At 41.5% G+C, this 21873-nt stretch overlaps 1 protein-coding gene across 1 annotated transcript; it reads right to left on the minus strand.

Annotated features, from left to right (window-relative positions):
* Positions 1 to 20792: 20792 nt before the first annotated feature.
* LOC149173717 (HrpN-interacting protein from malus protein) lies at positions 20793 to 21480 on the minus strand. The gene is made up of 2 exons (XM_089427984.1): positions 21335 to 21480; positions 20793 to 21175 (listed from the first exon to the last, which is right to left on the minus strand). The coding sequence occupies exons 1-2, from the start codon at positions 21411 to 21413 to the stop codon at positions 21036 to 21038; spliced, it is 219 nt and encodes a 72-aa protein (XP_089284110.1). The 5' UTR covers positions 21414 to 21480; the 3' UTR covers positions 20793 to 21035.
* Positions 21481 to 21873: the final 393 nt, after the last annotated feature.

The raw sequence follows: 21873 nt of genomic DNA on the forward strand, positions 1-21873 counted from the left end.
TGAGCGAGTGAACTCGTGTATACATGACCTTGCGAACACACACTCAACATGACTCGACGACAAGACACCTCAAACCACAAGACAACATATGCTCAATGTGACTAACTAAAGGGTGAGAGTGACAAGTGCGACACTTGAGATAGACCATTGAACGACTGTGACGACACTTGCGCGACATTGTTTAGTACTTCATGTGTGAGTGCGACAAATGTTTACATAGCGAACACAATTCGTACACACAAAGACAGACCTTCAACATAGCCACAACAAGACCGCGAGGAAGACATTGCAACCAATCATGTTAAAAGACGATCGGTGATCGGTCAAGCAAAGAGGGTGTAAAGACTCGACAAAAGCTCATGGGATGAGCCCAAGTGTTTGCAATCATTAAGGAAAAACCAAGGAAGGCTCCGAAATTGGATGCATGCCAAAATGTTGGAGGGTGTTGCAGCCGCTACAACACTTGGAGACACACTGGTTGAATACCAGCTTCTTTGTTTCGGTTCATTGACAGCACAAGACCCTAATCTATCAAGGGGTATTGAATCGTTGTGTAGGTTACTTCGATTTCCCCACTTACCCAATGGACAAACATGGTTTACCTTTTGCCAACTCAGTCAAACACAACAAGAAGTTTTAGCTTGATCACAGTGTTTCAAAATCGGGAAGGGTAGTTTAGCTCATGAGTTTAAAATTTTCAGAGTATAATTTTTCATCTCTGGTGTTACTCCACTGCCAGCAGGCCTGGACAATACCCTCACGGAGTCATGCAGGAACACACACATTGCTCCACTGCCAGCGAGCCTCGTTAGTACCCCGGTGGAGTTGCATGCTTCACCTCTCTACGCAGGAAGCTTTTCTCTTCTTTCACCTTTGTATTTTTGAAAAGAGGACTATGCATAGGCACTTATTTATTTTTGGGGCGGAAGAGGGATCCCGACTTATTGAGAGAAAAAGAGGTTGTTCCTTCAGAGAAGCATGTAAGACCTCTGATTTAGGTTTACTCGTTTAGATTTTACCTTCTCTGTTTCTACTAGTTGGATGAGCTTAAACACACAGAGCAGAAGACTGAGTACAGGTATGGGGTTTTCCAGTGTGGACACAGGTTCATAGTTGGACGAAAGCTTCCCTTATAGACGGCTCGTATTTTCCAACAAGACTTCATCAGTCGAAGGTTATAACCAAGCACAGAGAAGATGGACACAGGACTGGCCAAGTGCTGCAGTGTCACAAGACTCTTTGGATCTCAACCACATACTCATTCAAAATCCAGAACTCAGTAGAGGGCAGCACTTATTGGCAAAACCAAAAATAGCATGATATTAAGTAGACAAAACAAAGCGAAGCAAAAATAGCAAAGCAAAGAGAAAAGACAAGCAGTAAAAATACCGAGTTACTAAAAATAATGCTTCAAGTCTTGGTCGTTGACAGGAAAGCTGTCAATCCTCCCATCAAGTGATTGCAGACGATACGTGTGTGGGCCAAACTTTTCTTGGACAGTGTATGGACCAATCCATAAGGACTGGAACTCTGTATGTTTGCCTTTGTCTTCATGGGGTTTGTCCCATTTCAAGACTAAGTCACCCACATCGAAATTAGCATTCCCTGCAGACTTCTTGTCGAACCATCTCTTGATACGGTTCTAGTGGAGTGTGAATTTTTCTTTTGTTTTCATCCGTTCTTCCTGTAGCTTGTGAAGTGCATATATCCTACGCTGAACTAATAGACATGGTTTGCCTTGAGAATCTTGGGACAATTGGAGAGCAAGCAAGTAGATGTTTGGCGGGAGGATGGTTTCTTTCCCATAAACCAAGAAGTATGGCAAAGTGTTCAGAGAGGGTTTGGGTGTTACACGGTCAACCCATAAGGCATTCGTCAAAGCAGAGTGTCAATTTCATTGTTCAGAGTAAATGGTCTTCTTGATAATGCGGATAAGGTTTTTATTTGTGGATTCAGCGAGACCATTTCCCTACAAGTAGTAGTTAGCTGAGTGTTTAAGCACGATACCATATTGCAATGCAAAATCATAAAGCTTTAAAGACGAAAAGTAAGTTGCATTGTCAAAAACAAGTGATACGAAACGCCAAATCGTGAGATGATGTTCTGTTGAAGGAAGCTGATGACTTCCTGGTCGTTCACTTGCTTAAGCAAAACTACTTTTGTCCACCGCGTGAAGTAATCTGTAGTTTTCAAGATGTAGCGGTGTTGCTTTGACGAGTGCGGGAAGATTTCCCCAATGATGTCTAAGCCCCACTGTTGAAATGGTTCACTCACTGCAACAAGGTGCAGCGGGGCTGCCAACCTTCGTGTTTTGTTGGCACATCGCTGATAGAGTGAGCACTTGCGAGCAAAAGCATGTGCATCCTTGAATAATGTGGGCCAGTAGAAACCGGCTCACATAACTTTGTGCGCAGTGGTGTTTCCCATGAAGTGACCCCTGGCTGGTCCGTCATGCAAATCATGCAAGACCTTCTTTGAATCATGTGCCTCCAGGCACCTGAGCAAAATTCTGTTGTTGTGCTTTTTGTAAAGCCCTCCGTGCACCAACTAGTAAGGTAAAGCTTTGAGGCGGAGTGCCCTCTTCTATTGCATGGAGAAGTGAGAGGGCATGGTGCTATGCTCAAGGTATTGGCGCACATCTTTGTACCAAGAATCCCTGTATGAAGTGGGTGGTGCTTGCTCTACATCATACATCTCGATTTCTTGCTCCCAACAAGCGAGCTCTTGTTCTTCCTCCTATGCATGGACTGCTTAGGCTGCGAGTCTATAGAGACCATGACCCTTGACAGTGTGAACTGGCTTGATGTCAAGATCATACTCTTGCAAGCCTATCATCCAATTCGCACGTCTTTCACCCAGCTCTTGCTGTACAAGCAGTGATCTGACTGTTGGGTGTGGCACAAAGACTATGCAATGGTTCTTCAGCAAGTAGGGTCTGAAGTGTTTCACCACCTTGTATATTGTGTATGCTTGTTTATCGACGGTGGGGTAGTTGAGTTCGAGTCCCTGCATGCTTGCACTCATGAAGGAGATGGGACGTTCGTCGTTCAACTCATCCTTCTGAGTGAGTACTGCAGCAAGCGAAGTGTCGGAGGCAAAGGTGTATAGCAAGAAATCCTTGTTAAATTTTGGGTTGTAAAGTGTCAGTGCATCTGCTATAGCTTGCTTGATACAGGTGAATGCATTTTTTTCCTTCTTACCCCAGTTGTAGACTGCATCCTTCTTGATCATGTCTTGCATAGGTTTCACTGTCTGCGCATAATTTGAGTTGAACTTCCAGAGGAAGTTGATCTTTCCCAAGAAGGATTGCATGGCTTTCTCGTTGGCTGGGTGAGGAATCTGTGTGATCGTCCGAACTCGGTCCAGATCAACCTTGATCCCACTTCTCGCAAAATGATGTACCCAAGGAGGATCCCCTCAGACACTGCAACTACGCTTTTCTTGGGATTCAAGGATATCCCGTATTTCCGGCATCGCTCGAATATCTTCTTTAGATGGCGTATGTGGTCTAACCGTTTTCTGGAAAAGACTATCACGTCATCAAGGTAAACCACTATGCTCTGTCTGATAAGTCCATGTAAGGCGATGTCCATGGCGCGCTGAAAGGTTGCACCTGCGTTCACAAGCCCAAATGGCATTCTTCTGTAGGCGAACGTACCCCACTTGGTACGAAAGGTAGTTTTCAATATATCAGGTTCCGCTACCAGAACCTAGTTGTATCCCGAAAAACCCACAAGCAAAGAAAACATTTATGCTCCAGATATTGTCTGTAGAATATGTTCCATCGACAACACGGGGTAGTTGTCTTTGTCCAAGGTGCGGTTCAAATTTTGGAAATCAACACATAAGCGGATCTCCCCGAACTTCTTACGTATAGGAACTAAGTTAGAAACCCACGTAGAATGACAAACTCTGTAAATGATCTGAGCATCCAACAACTTAGTCAGTTCTTTATGTATGAGGGGTTCAAGTGACGGATGTACTTTTCTCAGCTTCTGCTGAAATGGCTTGACCCCTTCTTTGATCGAAATCACATGTTGGATTATTTGCATGTCATATGTTTTCAAATCATCGTATGTCCACGCGAACAAATCTCGGTACTGTTTGAACAAGTGAACAAAGGCTTGTCGCTCCTGCAGTGTGCAACACGTATCGAGATTGACAAATTTTGGATCTTGTTATGTTCCCAAGTTGATTTGTTCGTGCATCATGGTGGAACTGTGGATTTTGTTGTTCCTTGGCCCTTGGAAACAGTCCTGCAAGTCCTAGAGCTTTTCGAGAGATACCACACCCTTGGGGATGAGGTTGTCTTTCTTGTCATCAGTTGCGGCTTGCAGATTATTCGTGCTCATCTTCGTCAATCACTGCGTCCTTAAAGATATCAGCGTTGGCCATGAAGCGCAGTATCTATTGATCCGCGTCAAAAACGCGTAAATTAGTTATGTTATCAACGATAGAAGGCTTATACAAAATTTCAACAGTAAACCTATCCTAAGTGGTGTCATCCTAGCAACTACATTAGCTAAGGCATCGGCAGTTGGATTACGCATTCTTGGCACAGCAATAATATTGAAAGCTTGGAAGTTAGAAATCAGTCGTCATACCTCTTGTTGATAACTTTTGAGATGAGGTGACAAACAGTGTATGGTGTTACATACCTGTCGTACCACGATTTCTGAATCACCTACCACTTTGAGCACAGCAACATTGAGGCTAATGGCCTTGTGCAAGCCCAATACGAGTGCTTCATATTCAACAGTGTTGTTCGTGCACTCGAACTCCAAGCAGCTTGAGATCAAGTGTTTCCTGTGCATTGGGTCTATCAAGACACACCCGGCTCCAGAGCCATCTTGTGTCTTTGATCCGTCAAAATACATGGTCCACAACTCGTTTGTACACGAACCACTTGATGCGCTAGTACTACTACTGCTACTGCTACTAGTGTTACAATGTGTTGTACATGTTTCATTTCCATCAGTTGGGCAAGGAAGGAGACCCAACTGCGTGTCTAGTGGGGTTGGGGCTGGTTGTGCGAGATAACACCCCAGTTGTGTTTCTAGGAGGCAATTGTCGAACATGAGTTCCGCAAAAGCCAACGGTTCGTTCTCACCATTGATGGGAGTGACATTATGTTTCATGTACCTCTCGGATAACGACCAGACCTAATTGCTTTTACTCTGGTACAGAAGCCATAAGTGTGACCAGTCTGTGGCAAAGTATCCATTCAACTTGCAGGACCAGTCTCTGTTAAGCAGTAAGTTGTATGCTTCCGGTATGTCCATAATGACAATGTTGATGCATTGGTGAACTCGATTGTCATGAGATAACTGGATTATTACATCTTGTAGTTCACAAATGGCTGGTACGCATGTTCGATCTAGTTGGATGATCTGCGCAGATGTCTTGCTCCATTGCGCATTGATCCTCTTGGCAATGGAGAGTGGCATGACATTAGCTGATGCGCCAGAGTCAACCAAACAATTGTGAACATTGCAGTTAAATATTTCAAATGAGAGCAAGAATGGAGGGCAAAGAGAGTTTGCTTCTTCCATCCGGAGTGTGTTGAGCATAGTTGTATGTAGACCGGGAGATGTGTTGGCTCCCTTGCTGGTAGAGGTTGTGTTGTTTGTGGATGTTTGCCCCAATGCACGCAGCAGAATATCCCGCTGACCCTTGATCTTAGCTAACTCGAACAAAGAGATGTTTGCACGAGTTTTCTTCATATCTTCAACAATATTGTAGTCAAGAGCAGGTAAACTCACCGAGGTGTCCAGGGTTAGACTCGTGTCTGTACTGTCCGGTGGAGTGTTCTGAAGTTTACTGCTCATGGACTACTCTTGTTTGCAGTTGTCTTCCCGGGCTTGCTTTGTGCTTTCTGCTTTGGGACGGCTGGTGGATCAACCTTCCTCATCATTTCAAGCTTTTCTTGCACCTCCCCAACAGTAAGGGGAGCCCCTTGACTTTTGAGATTGTATTGACCATCTTGCTTTGGGGGTTGCTTCTCGGTGTTCATTTTCTGTGTTGCGTGCATTGATACATGTTGTTCACTTGCCCAGCACTTGGTGCTTCATCAGATGCAGCATCTTCTTCATCATCTTCATCTTCGGCTGACACTGCGCATTGTTTCCCATGCTTCTCATACCATTGTACATCAAGTCCGCAACTCAGTTCCGATCCGGACAAGTCCTTTCCGGGTGATGGTCATTATGGAATGAGCAAAAATCGAGTTCGCACACATTTCTGTCTGCAACACTGAGTTGGAGCTCTGCACAATTTTAGCCGAGTAGCTGCTACTGCCTGATGACATGATCCTCTTCGGTTTTCTGGGAGGCTGCCTACTGGCAGCAACTGTTCGTTGCTTCAGTTCAAACACTCTGTTGTCAAGGTCTTGACAAGACAAGTAAGGGTTTCAATGTCACTTGCTTCCTTGTCTTTCCCCTTACTCGCAACAGCCTGGGGCCTCCTGCTCGCATCCTTGGAGTCTTTCGTTGGTTCATCATCTTTGATGATTCCAATCACGTGCAAGTCCTTTTCCATAGCGATCGCCTCTAGTTAAAGTCTTTCACTTTCTCTTTCGACTCCATCTTGAGACTGCCCAACTCTTTGAGCAACATGGCAGGGGTCTTGTCATCAGCAAATTTTTCCAAAAACATTCTCTTGAACATACCCCAGTTCTGGATGGAGTTGACAGGAAGGTTGTGATACCATACCGTTGCTCGGCCATCCAAGGTACACAGAAACAATCTACATGCAACGTTGTCGTAACGTACCTCGAGTGTCTGCAGTTGTAGGTAGAAGTTGTCCAAGTGGTCTTCTGCCTTCACTATTCTGTCGAGGTCAAACTTTGTCAACATCCTCTCCGAACGCTTTGGCATCTTGTGCAAAGCACACGAGAGAGCTAATGGTCCCTGAGTCATTCGTTCCAAGTTTTGATCAGCCATGTCTTCCTCTTCTTCGTCCTCCTCTTCTTGAGAATCTAATCGTTCTACCTCTAAGTTGGTTGGTTCGTCTCCACCTCCACCTCCTCCACTACCTTCCCCTCCGCCTCCTGTACCGGAGCCTGAGCCCAAGATCACAAGGGTGTCCTCTTCTCCCTGTCAGAAGACTGGAGGTTCTTCTCTGTTCTCAACAGCTTCTGCCAAACCTTCGAGAGTGGCAAGAACTGCTTCTTCCACTAATGAGACAACAACTCATGTGGGAGTGGTCTTTGGCTTCTTTGATGCGTATGGAAGATCTTGTATTCCTGGGATCAGTCCGACTGCTTTGGCAAACTAACGGGTGATGGGACGGACAGAGCGGAGGTGCTGATATGAAATTTCGTGTTCACATCTGGGAAGTGAGTATTGGCCAACTTTAGAGTTGCGCATAGGTGAGAGGGAGTGCGAGTTACTGCCTTGCCCAGATGATTGATGAGTGGGGGTGAGAGGACATTCAGCCATAAACTATTGGCGGCCCTCCTAGCACCAGAAATGTTAACAGTGTTGGACCTGCCAACATTCAGGGGATCTCCCCGATATGAAGTCCCAACTAGACCTCACACCATTTGGTGTAGGAGTCCCATCCGGTATGATGGCCCGGTTGCCATTATCTTAAAGATATGCCTTAGCTCTTGCTTGTCAGCACATGAGAGTGGTTTACTTAGTCTTCAAACAGTGAGGTTCGTGTGCCTGGTGAGTGCTTAGTGTAACTTGTGTCTAAGTTCTTTCACTACAGAGGGAGAGGGTGAGAGTGAGTCTCAAGTTGAGAGGGAATAGTCCCAACTCAGGTAGAGACACACAACACAACAGGATCTGCGCAACTTCAGGGGGAGTAGTCCAGACGGATGTGCCAGTCACAAACACAAAGTGAAAAATTCAGGAGGAGTAGTCCACACGGATGTGCCAGTCACAAACACAAAGTGAACAGATAGCACATACAACACCCAGCGTAGTAGTCCACACGTGTGCAACAGGCATTATAACAAGTTTACAAAAATGAGTTTGTCTAGTGTCCGACAGATTAGTCCACACGGGCGAGACAGCGATAACAACTGATACAACACATTTCCAACAGTGTATGCATTAAAACAACCGAAATAGTTCAACTATCTTAGTACAGGTTAAAGCAACATGCATTACAAGCATCCAGAGAATAGTCCTACAAACGAATACAATACATGTGTGAAAATGTGTTGGTGTGTTAACAGGCTTCTGAATTAAGCAAAAGTTCCAAGACACATCCGTACACCATACATCACTAACCCTAGTAGTGGGGCATTGGAGCCACCGCTCGCTCTTCAAAGGAAAGACAACAGACTCTCAAGGCTATGTGGGAGGAGCCAAGGTGAAAAGTCTTTTGCATGTACAAATGATGGGTATATATAACCAAGGGTGAAATTGACCCTTGTGACTCTTCCACTTCCCTCATGATTGTTTGACTTACATGATTCTTCAACTTCATATGTGGGTCTCTTGAACTTCCACGTTACATTGCATTGATTGCAACGTGTATGGCCCATAGTAGTGATGTGGCCGAGACGACTCATGACATGACTCAACATGACACTGTTGGTATGTTCATGTTGATGGTGGTGTCCATGTCGAGTTGATATGCTGCTAAGTAGTGAGTGTGTTCTTGGTGTATCATAGCTTCACCTTCGCATGACAAGGTGTGCGGAGTCTTCGATGGTCTTGGTGTTCGCTTGATGTTGCATGTGCATGTGTCCCCTTCACTGGTACTTGGTATGCTTCATGTGTTCATCTGTTCGCGAACAAGTCTCCTAGCATGCGCTCCTTGTTCATCCCTTTCGTCATAGCATCATGTCTCGTTCATGTACATGTTTCTGCAATCACTCATGATGAGATGACATCAAATCCAGAAATCCCCTAGTCTACCATGATGCATCATCTTTCGTTTCTAGGTGCAGGTGACAGGGAGAGAGGACAAGGATTTGAAACTGCACAAAGCACATTTCAAGTCGGGATGCCAGGCTCCGGGGCACAGTTGGGAAAAATTGCGCAGAGGTCACAAAGAGGCTAGGTTGAGCAGTTCGGGACAACAGGTGACATCTGCAGGATATGGCTCAGCTGGGAGGCAAAATTGCGCAGTTTTTCCAGGGAAGGTAGTGCAAGCAGCATGAGGCACTGGCAGTGAAAACTACGTAGATTTCCAAAGAAGGTCGGAATCGAGCAGCAGGAGCTTGTTGGTCAAGACTGCACAGAACTAGGAGGCAATCAAGCAAGACATGACTGCGCAATTTCTAGGCTGAGAGGGGTGTCAGGCAGCAGGTGGACTATCCATGAAAATTGCGCAATTTTCAGGAGTGGAGAGCAGGCGAGCAGGGGGACTGCCAGACAAAACTGTGTAATTCCCTGGGACAGTGCAGTGACAGGAAGTGGGTGCTTGTCCCTCATGTCTGCGCAGTTTCTTCAGGCAGTACAAGCAGGCAAGTTGGATAGCTTCTGCGCAGTTTTGGAGATGAGTGCAGCCCTGGTCACTGCTCCAGTCAAATTCTTCGGTTGACCAACGGGAGGCTTGATAGATAGGCTTGCGGGAAGCACAAACTGAGATGGCTTCTTGGGCAACTTCTGCGCTATTCTAGGTGACAGTCAACTAGGTTGATTCCAGAAATCATAGTGATACCTCTCCATCTGAGGTACTTAACTGTTGCCTTGATCCGAGATTCCTACACCTCTTGTACCCATCTGAAGTTCAGAGCAGAATCTGAGTTTCTTGCTTTTCTGTGGTGACCCTAATGTTGATCAGTGGTTGTCATTGATGTCAACCCAAGTAGCACCAAGGGTTACCCCGATCTTGCATGGGTATTTTGACTTGAAAACCTACTCTATTTTGCGTCAACGATCTTCTAGATGGATTCTACTCGTCGAGATGTTTCCGTTGATATATGGCACGCCAAGTAATTCTTCACGGCTTGAGAGATATTCGTGTTTGAAGTTAGTAACCCCAGTTAGTGGGCTAAAACCCTACGAGGTTGTGGTCATTGAATAGTCAATAATTAATAATAAAAAAATTGCTCCTAAAATCCCTCCAACGTTCACTTGTTGAGGACCCTCTCAACTCAAGACATTCATATAAATAATGACCCCCATATCCTCCTCTAGTAAGGATTTTGTGGCTTCAAACAGGTCATCGTGGCATTTTCGCTATAACTTTGTTTTCTATGAAACTTTAGAAGCTGAAATTAAAACCCATTTGAGTTGAAATCTTGATGAACCTCGTGACTGAATTTCAAATCTTGGTTCGCTATATTTTTGGAGATATGATCTGAGGAAGTTAGGGTTTTTGCAGGCTCCCAAATTCCATGTCAAACAGGTGACGTTAGGAAAATCGTCATAACTTTCTCTCTAAGCATTGGATTCCAATTTTGTAAATAGTGACAGAAAGAGGACAGACTGTAGTTTGTTGGGTATCATTTTCAGGGCCGAAGGTCGCAACAGTGACACATGGCACTTCGTACAAGTTTGCTCTATTGAATCAGACTATAATCAGGTCATCGTGGGAGATTGGGCATAATTCTTCCTTGAAGAATCCAATCTTGATCAGACCTGTGGGGTTGGAAAGAGGACTCAGAGGGCTATCATAAGACGAAATTTCAAACCCTGAAGATCTATAATTACATAGATACAACAGATTCAATATCGAGCCCCTAGAAGGCAAGAAAAAGCATGCATTCAAGGATCATTGTTGTAAGGACCACACATCAACATTCAAGGGTAAGTCTCCTACAGCAAGGTATGTATGATTAGTGTTTACATTTGAATTTTGAGTATCATCTCTGACATATGTTTTTGCAGGACAACATAAGTATATAAAGGGTCTCGATTATATCTCTGTCTCTATATGTCACAATTAGGTTTGATACCACATTTCCTAAGATACCGGATTCGTCCAAAAGCCCTGTCGAATCGCGAATCCAGCGAATCCAACACGATTCTCTGCGGATTCGTGTCCAAACTTCAAGACACGTCGTGTCCTTTTATGACACGTCGTGTCCTATAATGTGTCCCAAATTTGCAGTGCGTGTTGCGATTTTTGGGACGTGTCAAGCCAGAGTTTTCAGCATTCTTTTGTACTGTTCATAAGATTGGCGATTAATGAATCGATTATAAGTTGCCAGAAAAGAAAGGCCTATTCTAGTATCTTCCATATCCTAACTGTGTGAAATGGTGGTTTTATTCTTTGATTGATTGGATGATTTTCTAATGAAATATGGCCTCTGTCTTGAATGTAGTTGCATATTCAAGAGCCAAATTTGAACAACCCTTGCTTCACTGAGATGCTAAATGCTGCTAAAGGAATGTTGCTGTAATAAATGGGATTTGGTTCATTGAGATTCCTTGCTTGAGATTTGGCATGGAGTTCAATATTTTAATATCAAAGCAAGCATTTGACGAAGTGGTTGCTTTCGGTTTTTCCTGAGTATAGATGTGAGATATATAACCCTAAGGTTTGGAGTCTGGACAACATTATATCTTTTCATCTTGAATCTGGTTTGCTTGGAGGGAACAACGTTATTTACAGAGAAAAAAGTGGTCAAATATTATTGTTGATATTTAGAGGTCAAACAAGCATGATGTGCCACCTTGATTGATTCAGTTTTTATCTGGTTCTTTTGAAAGGGTTGCACCATTTAAAAAAATGGTGAATTCTAGTTGTAAGTTGTCTTTCAATTATGAATTATGAATCATGATTTAAATTTTTAATAAATTTATCATTTATGTGACCAGTACCACTGACATTTATTTGAATTTTGTATGTACTATGCATGCTAATTAGTAATTACTAATAGGCATAGATATAAATGAATAATCAAGAGCTATGTTTGAAATCAATAAATTTGTATCATTAATTAAAATTTGTGTAAGAAATATGATAATATCTAATTTTTAAAATATATATATATATATATATTTTGAAATATATATATTATATATATATATATATATTTTTTTAATAAAATAATATATAACATGTCCTAACGTGTCCTGTTCCGGGGGGTCAGCGTGTCTCGAATCCGACACCACGAATCCCGAATCCTACTTGTCCCGAATCCCCGTGTCAGGTGACTTAGCACATTTCGAATGTCCTATTCTTGATACTACACATTTGATGCTACACCAAGTCTGCTAAATCTATTAGATGTTGTAATTTCATGTTACTTGTCTTATCATAGTTGATAGAATGGTCTCTGTTGTTGTACTTAGAACTTGGTTCATCACAAGTCTAGGGTTTGTCATCAGTTTCTATTGTATATGTCTTTAGGTCAATTTTGGATATAGTCTTGCATAGAGTCCAGGCCTATATCAAGAGTGGGAGTCTTTGTCTACTGCTACAACAAGTCAACAACAAAAATGACAAGCACACTTCAAGTACACATTGTAATTTTAATTTGTATTTATTCATTATTGTGCACTTACATGTGTTTCGCAAGCAGAGGTAAGTTGAAGGGTATTTCGTTTTGTTTTAGGATTGGTTTCGCGGGGCAAATTTTGCATGCAGCTAGAAGAAGATACAAGTACAACTTCAAGCAAGAATTCAAGAACATAAGTATCAAATCAAAGGAAGCATTGCAACAGGACATTCTTTGAAGACATGATAGCCATCCATATATTGTGAAGACGTGTCAAGGCCAAGAGTTATCATTGTAAAGTTGTAAAAGAGTAATTTGTAAAAGTGTCATCATTGGAAGAGTCATTATTGTAAAAGAGTCAATCTACTTAGAGTCGAAAAGGCATTATTGGGAGGTATAGGAGTCTTTGTTGGCATGATGTCATGGTTGGTTTGCAGGTCATAGTGTTCGGTCAAAATTATTGTAAATCATATTGTATCATGGATCGTTGTCCCTAATACGGGAAGCCACACTCTTGTCTCATTTCAGTCATTATAGGATGGGAGGGAGGTGTTAGGCTAGTGCAAGCAGTCGCCTACAGGTTGGAGCCTGTGAACACTTCAGGGTGGTAGGTTGGTCTAGGATGTTGGGGCATCCATTCAGTTGACCACTGAAGGAACCAGGGCGTCGGGGCATCCTTCCAGTAGGAGCTGGAGAAGAATGATTTTCTAGAATTCTAGTAAGTTGTCGCTTTCATTTCAGTGGGGAATGAAGATTAAAGAATTATTAGAAAAAAGTTTGGTGGTTTTTGACCTGGAGGGGGTTTTCCACCTAAAATTCTTGTGTCTACTGTGTTCTTTTATTTATTATTATTATTGCATAAACATTAATAATAATTGAAGATTAACTAATGCTCTGAAAAGATTTAAAAGTGCTAATTGCTAAGGAATGTTGATTCACCCCCCCCAGTATTTCCAACACCTAACTGCGTATATATAGTAGTTATGTCTTTGTATTTGAGCCGACATGACAACGTTAAGTGTTGTGTCCTTTTATTGAGCCGACATGACTTTCTTTAGTTTATTTAATTCAATTTGAGGCCAACATGACTGCTCTCTTCATCGTTTTGCTTGTTGCCTTCTTCAAGAGGATTGTGCTTGTCTTGGAGGGTTGTTCTAGACCTTGTATACATTACATATAGGCTCAAGAAGAGCATGACATTGACTCTTTGACATCCTAAGGCTCTCAATGGGAGCTACTAAATAAATAAACCTCTTGCTCATGAAACCCATGCAGCAAGGAATAATAATAAATTCATTTTCTTGTTTACAAAAATCATAATTACAATATCATGAAGACCAAACCTAGTTACACTTTCTTCAACAGGCACAAGCTTCACGACGAAATGGAAACAGTCGACTAGGGTTTCAAGTCCAAGCCCAAACCCACAATTGGGCACGACCACATGGTTCGTTGAGTATGGTTCCAATTCCAGTTCCAACCAAACAAGTCCACACTGCGCAATCAAGTAAAGATATGAGAGCTCAAGATGGAGTCAGAGTGGACACGCCAATAGTTACAGTCAAGAGGGTTCGACCTTTGAGTGCAGCAGAAATAAAAGTGGATGCAACGCAACGGAAGTGTAAAAAGTTGCAAGAGTTTGAATTTCAAGTTAAAAGTCTGCCACATATATTCCCACAAGTTGTCGCATACATTCCTGCCACACGACTCAAACCTCATAAAAAAATCGCAGAACCTAAATGAATTTTAATTTTTCAGGTTCAACAAATTTTGAACCTCAAGATTTGAGTTCTTGTAACATTGTGACATAGAGTGCAACCAAGGGATGATCAACAAGGCAAGCACATGTGAGAAGACCACCAAGCAGCAAGCACAATCATCCAACCTAGGAGAAGTTAGACTCCCCATACCAAATACCTCCAAGGAACCATCAACAAATATCCATTTATGTGATAAAAATCACGAAACGGGACCTCATACACTAAGAGGTGTAACACAATGCACAGGACTTAACCTTAGGTGCCTAGAATGGAGCACCTAGCTTGCACGCATGCTTGGTATCCTTGGAATTAGTGCCTTAATTGAAGAAGGCCAAACCATGCAAAACACCACACTTCTATCTTTGGGATCAGCCAACCCTTATTAAACTAGAAATACACTTAATTTCAAAACTTTTGCTAAAATTGGAAAGGCAAACTCAAAATAGAAAAGCAAGTTCTAAATAAAAAATACAGCTAATAAACTAATCGTGGAAAAAAATCTAATCCAAGAAAGGTTTGAAGTTGATGCATGTAGACCTAGCATGCGTCCTCTGACTCCTCCATAAGTGCTTCACCATTATGTAACCATCGGTGTACCAATGTCACATGGTTCGGGTTCGGGTTCAGGTTGGACAATGATTAGGATCAGTTTGAGTTCGAATTTTTTGATGAGATTCGAATGAGGTTCGCCATTAGGTACATCTATATATATAATGAATTATAGGATAAAATATTAAGAAATCAATATCAGTAAACATCAAAAATGCTATCACAGACATGGAAACTGCAAGGATAAATTACAAGCTTGAGTTGTGACATGAAGTTATGAGTTTTGTTGATATGGACTTGGTCAATGGCTATGAGGTTCGATGAGGTTCGCCGAACCTCAAAAAATTTTAAGGTTCGCTAAAATTTGAACCTCAAGGTTAAAGTTCGACGAACCTTGTGACATACTGTGTACCATCACTACTCTATTGAGCACACCATGACGGTTTGAATATTCTTGCAGTGGTTGTTGATGTATTTGTTGCTATAGAACTTGCTCATCACACTACACCACAACACTATCATCACTATTGCACATCCTCCACTATCATCGTGATTGTGCGAATCTACTACAACATGCAATGGTAAATGAGAAACACCTTCAAATTTCAAAACAACATGTAAATTAACAGTCTTGAGGAGAAAGAATTGTGGATAATACTACGAAGTGATTCCAAAGTTTCCATATAACTTTGGATCCAAATTTTATGGGTTAAAACCCAATTATACGAGCAAAGTCTCCATGATAATATTGAAAGGCAATTAAAGCTATGATGGTCCTAGATCCAACCAAGGCAAATCTTTTAATTCTTAAGCATCCACTCTGCATTTCGAATGGGGAAAAATTGGAAAACATTTAACTAAGCCCTTATCCTTGGCCTATGATTTTCAATTTTACTATTTTGGTCGCAATCCTTCTCCTCTCGAATTCCTTCAACCAATACCTATTGGAGACTAAAAAATACTCTGAAGCTTTCTTTGGACAAATATAAAAGTTGGTAGGTGCTTTCTATAGTTAACTGGAATATTTATTACACTTCCAAGGACTAGGGTGGAATGTGGATTGTTAGGCACTAGTACTCAAGCCTAGGCCATGTGTACCAAAATGGGTTATCCAAGCCTTGGAAGGAATGGAGGCATGTAAGGTGTGACTATGACACTGTATCAATCGAAGAGCTTTTTTGAGAAGTCAAGGTTGGACTAAAACCAGTGAACTCTCATTTTCACCCTAATCGTGATTATAGTTAAAGGGGATTTTGTTGCTTAAGTAATCTAGAAGGTTGGAGAGTCTATCAAGCCTTTCCCGATTTTGAAAGACTTGGGGTTTGGATTTGGCTTGTATTTCAATGAACACTCAAATTGGCAATCAACTATCCTCCTATGTGAAGGCCAGACCCTAGTTGAATCAACACGATTTTTAGCCTTAAGATTCATCAAAATATTAATTAAAACTTTATGCAACATCTTTACTCTCAAACTAGACGCGAGATCCCTTGGCTCAAGCTAAAGAAGTGCTTAAGACTTCCTCGCCTTGACAAAATGGTTTTGAAACATGTAAAAGAGCTTATTTCAAACTTGTTGATGTTGGAGCTTCAATCTCCCATTAACTAGTGAAAGTGCTATAATTTTAATTAGTCAAAGGACCAAGGCCTTCAGAAAATAAGTCTCAGCGACTCATGTCTAAGTAGTCTACTTGCGTCTTCAAACTTCATAATGCATGGAAACCTTGGGTTGAGTGAGAAAAGGCCTTCTTTGCTTGGTCCCTTATCTTGGGCGACCTTGTTGTAGGCCGTAAGTTGGTTCATTTTGGAATACCTCAACCCCTATGCCATTTCTACGAGCAACATAAAAACCTTGCACATCTATTTTGGTTATAATAAAGTCGCTTTGCCAAGTCACCTTAGAAGTGCATCTGAAAATTATTTCCCCAACTCCTCCCTATTCTCCTTTCATGAAAATCCACCTTGTTAGGGGGCAAATTATCCTAGCTTATCTAGTTTCATGCTTCCTAGCAGCTTTTTGGTTTTCATAAGGAAAAATGGAACGTAATCTTGTTCCATTAGGCCAAAGCAAATAAGAATATCTCCTGCCAAAAATGCATTGGTTTAGGTTAATCTTTCGTTGCAAATCAAAGTGCAGGTCCAAAAGGTGTAGTTAAATGTCACTCACTTCTGGGTGTCTTAGAGAACTACGGAAAAGTGCCATGCAAAATGAGCAGGAACCCCATATCAAGTCTTTGACACATTTTGCTTGATCCAAAGAGCCTCAACAAAGTGAAAGGAGGCCAAGGAACAAAGCTGGATGAGCCATGGCAGATAGGAGAGAGCATTGCCACTGCTAGCCACACAACCCTCATTCTCGACCATTAAATGATAAATCCCTGACTCAATAGGCAACCAAGTATATGTTTATGCTTCAAGCGTAAAGGAAACCACAATTAATCTTGTTGAAATTGTAGCTGCCAAAAAAGGTGCGAAAATCACACATCATTGAACAGATGAGAACTAGAGCCAGATGGTGATTCAAAGATCTTATTTGAGATTGCCAACAGCAATGGAGGAGATGAATAGCGTGTTAAGATCCTTCTCCTATATAAGGTTCCAACATGTGAGGAGAACATCAAACAAAGTGGTTGATAGGTTGCAAAATACTGGTGTTGAGGCTAGCTGGGGAGGACAACCCCTACTAACTAGGAGGCAAGATCTGTAAGAAGACGAATATCAGCACATGATTACAGCATTGATCGACTTTGACAGGAGCAATTGTTCCCCGAGAAGATTTGGAGATCACCTAACCAAACTAGAGAATATCTTAAGAACAAATAGGGGATAACTAACAGAGGTAACACTCTAGAAGGGGGACATGTGGGATGATAACAGTCAAGAGGAGATGGCAACCAATAGTAGCATTACGCTACAACCAACTCAAAGGAGAAATCATGATGACAAATCCAAATGAGACAAGTGCTACATGGAGGAAGATAATGTGAGGAGGAGGAATGGTTAAGGACAATCAATTCTCAGGCGAAGTGCATGGTGATTGTGGTGGGAGGGATCAACCATGACAAATGCATCATGAGAAAGGGGAGTTCATTCATCATAAGACTTGACAGTCTTTGGCTAGTAGGCATAATTTTCTGGATTCTTCATCTCCCCAAGCTATTGATCAGCAGCTTGCAAAGGCATTCAAATTTTAATATTTATAAAAGTAAAGTCATCCAGGAACATCTCACAAATGAAGCCAGATTACACAGTTATCAGCAGGTGGGGATGGCAGGTGGGGATGGCAATTGATCTGGGACATTGAGAAGACTTTAGGAAAATCCTCTAAGCATCCATCCTTATCAAATTTAAAGCCAATGGCCAAGGCACCAGAGAAAAGAAAGAAAAAGCTCGGGAGTGAAACAAACAAGAAGCACAGTCCTCTTGAATCCACAAGAGAATTCAACCTCATAGCTCACATAGGTAGGAAAAATCAACACAGCTACAATGAAATTGTCAGGAAGAATCAAGAAGCTCACAATGCCCACCACACTACTCCGATAAGGAAGCAAGTTGAGAAGTTCAAGAGGTTGGATGCAAAGACCACAACAATTTGGTGGGTGGTGCAGAGGGACCATCAATCTTCATGGGCCAAAAATCAACTAGAGGCAAAAGAAGAGTTCAGAATTGCAAAATGTTCAGAATGGGCAATAAGGGTTCAATTGTTGGAATTGTTGACAAGAATTCTGCTAGCCTGGAGGATTTGGGGAAGAGAACCAGTATGTTGAACACAATAATGCAACAAAAAGATAGATGAGGACGATTAGAAATGGGAATTAATGTTTGGGATGATGAAATAAATTATCATAGCAGCAAGGTCGTGGCCATAGAAAGTTGGAGGAAGCTGGGCCAGAGACACAGCAGATAGAAATAATATCCACTCTCCACCCTGCCGTAAGCAAATCTACGAAGACACCACACATTTTAGCATATCCTCACCAAAGCGGAAGTGAACCACCCATTGGCTTCTGTAAGAAGAGAGTGGACCCTTCTCAGATTTTGGATCAAGCACTGGGAACCAAGTAATCTCCATCGGCATGCCAGTTTCTCTGACCTTCAGGTATGGTCTGTTTGACACTTTCCTGTTAGTTTCTCGGGATAAGGAACCAGATCAGCAACATGAACGGTGACTACCTTGGGAACAAAAGGATGATTGTGTTTTACAGCAGTTATAGCAGGGATGATAAGATAGCTAGCATAACTCTGATACGACTATTTTAAACTCTATGTTTTGAGAAGCATGGACAAGAACATGAATGATGTTTATTGTTTTTTGATCTTTTTGAAACAAAGACTATCGAGAACATATGTAACTCCCAGGATATGCAGAGTGCAAGTTAGAAGTTTACTGAAAACCCAAAGGTACTTTATGCAACATTAATCAGTATATGCTTCACGATGAAATCTATGCCTTAAAACTCCAAACTATTTGCAGCCAGCTATCATAATTCACTCGAACTTCTAAGGCAATCAAGACAAAAAGTGAAGCTATGCATTTATGAAAGATAAAGGTGAAGTAAGTGAGATTATAACTGTAATACCATATTAAATATCATAGTGAGAAGGTACAAATGTTTACCTGTGCCAAAATAGCTCGAGACGGATGAGAAGCACAATTAACAAATTTTTCGGGAAGTAAATTTAGAATACTTTCTTATGCAGATTGATAATTGACTCTGCAAAAAGTGCTCCTACATGATAGCAGAAACTTTGCACTTTTCTAGATGAATGATTCCTATCATGTTATGCTGTAATTTTAGACTTGGGAAGAATGTTAAGTTGCTATCCAAATAAAATCTTTAAAATATTCTAAATGCACTTCATATATGGGGCCAATGTGAGCTCAGTGACCAAGAAACAATATACAGATACATCCATCTCTAGTATTATAACGTTTTCCAAGTGATATCACACCATTGGGATTGAACTATATTAAGTAGAAGCATTTCTAATTCGCTATCCTCAAAATACTAAACCAATCACACCCTCATGTCACCTGAACTTAAATTGATTATGTGTTCGGCAATCGAACACCATGCTGCAAAGTCAAATGTTGACTTCACAACGTGTGTCTTCCAATGGCTCGAATACACAATCAACATAAGGATGGCCCTCGTTTCATTTCAATGTGTGGTCAATCTCACCTTCACTGACTAGACAAGACAAAAGTTGTGAACCAAAAAATGAGAATACGAAACTCAACAGCTATATAATTAATGAAGTCAAACTTCAAGAAGGAAATGCAAGCGACATACCAAATTAGTTTCATCTCTCCATCAACCGAAACACCTATCACCTCTAAACATAGCACCAAACAAATTTTCTAAGAAGTAGATTGTCAATGCCAATTCCTAGTCAGGGTTTCCATTCCCATGTAGGCACCTCAATTTGAACAGTATAGTTTCCCATTGCCGTGGAACTTAAATTTACTGCATTTCTGTTTTTGACCAAAAATAATAAGACGGTCTCAAGATTACATAAATTACACAAACTTTCTCTTGATTCACACAAAAAACTGCGCTGCTCAACACTCCACTCAAGAAAGTAAACCCTCGAGATGCTTATTTCTAAAAGCTGGAAATCTTGTCCTGAATGCAGTAGTGTTGTCTGTGTTGATCAAAAGTATTTAATGAAAATATTGAATAGAGTAGATGTTTAGTTCGTTGTGTGACTTCCATTTGCAGACTTCAACAGTGAGCTGGTGCCCATGCTAGTAAGGCCTGCCCTCTCTTCAAAGCATGCAAGGCTGATTAATGAGATTTTACCATTTTCCCTATCCTCTCAAACGTATTTGTTGGATCCTTTTGGGAGGGTGATTTCGAAAGTACACTAAGTAATCGGAACCATTTTGAACAAAATATTGCTAACGGATAGACCCTGATGAACAAATTTCGTATGCAAACAACCCAAAGTTGTGCCTAATAAGTATGGAGTTTTGTTAAATCGCCAGTTTCCCATATCAGAAAACAAAATCAAAATAAAGGCTCTTCGCACTTCCCCTTTCCCTCCCCACTTCCCCCCACACAAACATTTTGCTGCCCATATATAAATATTTTACTTCAAATACTATAAAATCATCATCACAACAGGGCAACATATGAAGCAATATATAATCCAAATTCTTTTCAGGAAGCATTCCAATCTGGAAAAAACCCAAACTACTGGAACACCCAAAACTGCCCTTCTTGTTATTTTTCTAGGGCAAAATCGAGAGAAGCACAATTCTCAAGTCCATAAAACAAAAAATCAATTGATGTGCCATAGCTGTTTCAACTGCACATCTGCAATACATATAAATGCAATCTGAAAGGTCATAAACAATGGCATTCTCGTCCTCGCCTAAGAACTCTTTCGGGGATTATTTTCTACTGTATTTTTAGGGGGCAATCCTGATTTTGAGTCCAACTCCTTGAGTTTATCATCCAAGCTCTTCTTCTCCCTATTCTGCAACTGCCTTGATGCTCCAGTCATCCAGAGACCTGCAACAACGAAAAAAATATGGGTAGACCAAATGGAAAAAAATAATAATAACACTGACCTGATACAATAAATATGCAGGGATCTTGGAAAGGCGACCTGGTGGAATGTCAGCATTCTACACATACGCCTACAACTAAAATAAGCGGTGTTAAGGTTACCTGCTACGGTACCGATGGTGCATATCCACAGAATTATCTGTCCTGGCTTTTCTTCCACTATTCCTCTGCCTCCCACCATCCTGGGCTTGAATTCTACCTCCTCTGGAATTGCAATGGTTGTAGTCTTTGTCGAATAAGGTTAAACCCGTACACCCCATGTGTGTAGTGTATCGACATGGTGGGAAGACACCTTGGATGGGTTCAGTCACTTTGTTTCTTTTATTTTTGTATGTTCGTAAATAATAATTTTGCTAAGATATATATATTTTTATTTTTGTACGTTGGTAAATAATAATTTTTTTAAAGATATATATGTTTTTATTTTTGTGAAAAAGTTATTAAGTTTACTAGTACGACTAAATTTGGCGACTGCGGAGAAGTTAGGGTTTTCATTCGGCTCTTGCTGCCGCCGTTGCGCCTGCGGCGGCAGGGCTTGCCTCTGGTGTAGTTTCTGGCCGTTGTCGCCATCCTGTGCCGGGGTTCGCAGATCTGGTGGGGTTTCAAGTTCTGCGGTTTCTGTAGCCTGTGGAGGGGTTTCG

Source organism: Pinus tabuliformis, chromosome 4_2 (assembly GCF_031772625.1).
Source record: "Pinus tabuliformis cultivar Carrire ecotype Pingquan chromosome 4_2, CPIR1, whole genome shotgun sequence".
NCBI lineage: Eukaryota > Viridiplantae > Streptophyta > Pinopsida > Pinales > Pinaceae > Pinus > Pinus tabuliformis.

Bases quoted from the DNA above. Each gene is read 5' to 3' on its own strand.
- LOC149173717 (XM_089427984.1), bottom strand. From the start codon at position 21,413: ATGGTGGGAGGCAGAGGAATAGTGGAAGAAAAGCCAGGACAGATAATT. The intron at 21,176-21,334 runs GTAACCTTAACA...TCGTTGTTGCAG, and splicing joins CACCATCGGTACCGTAGCAG to GTCTCTGGATGACTGGAGCA.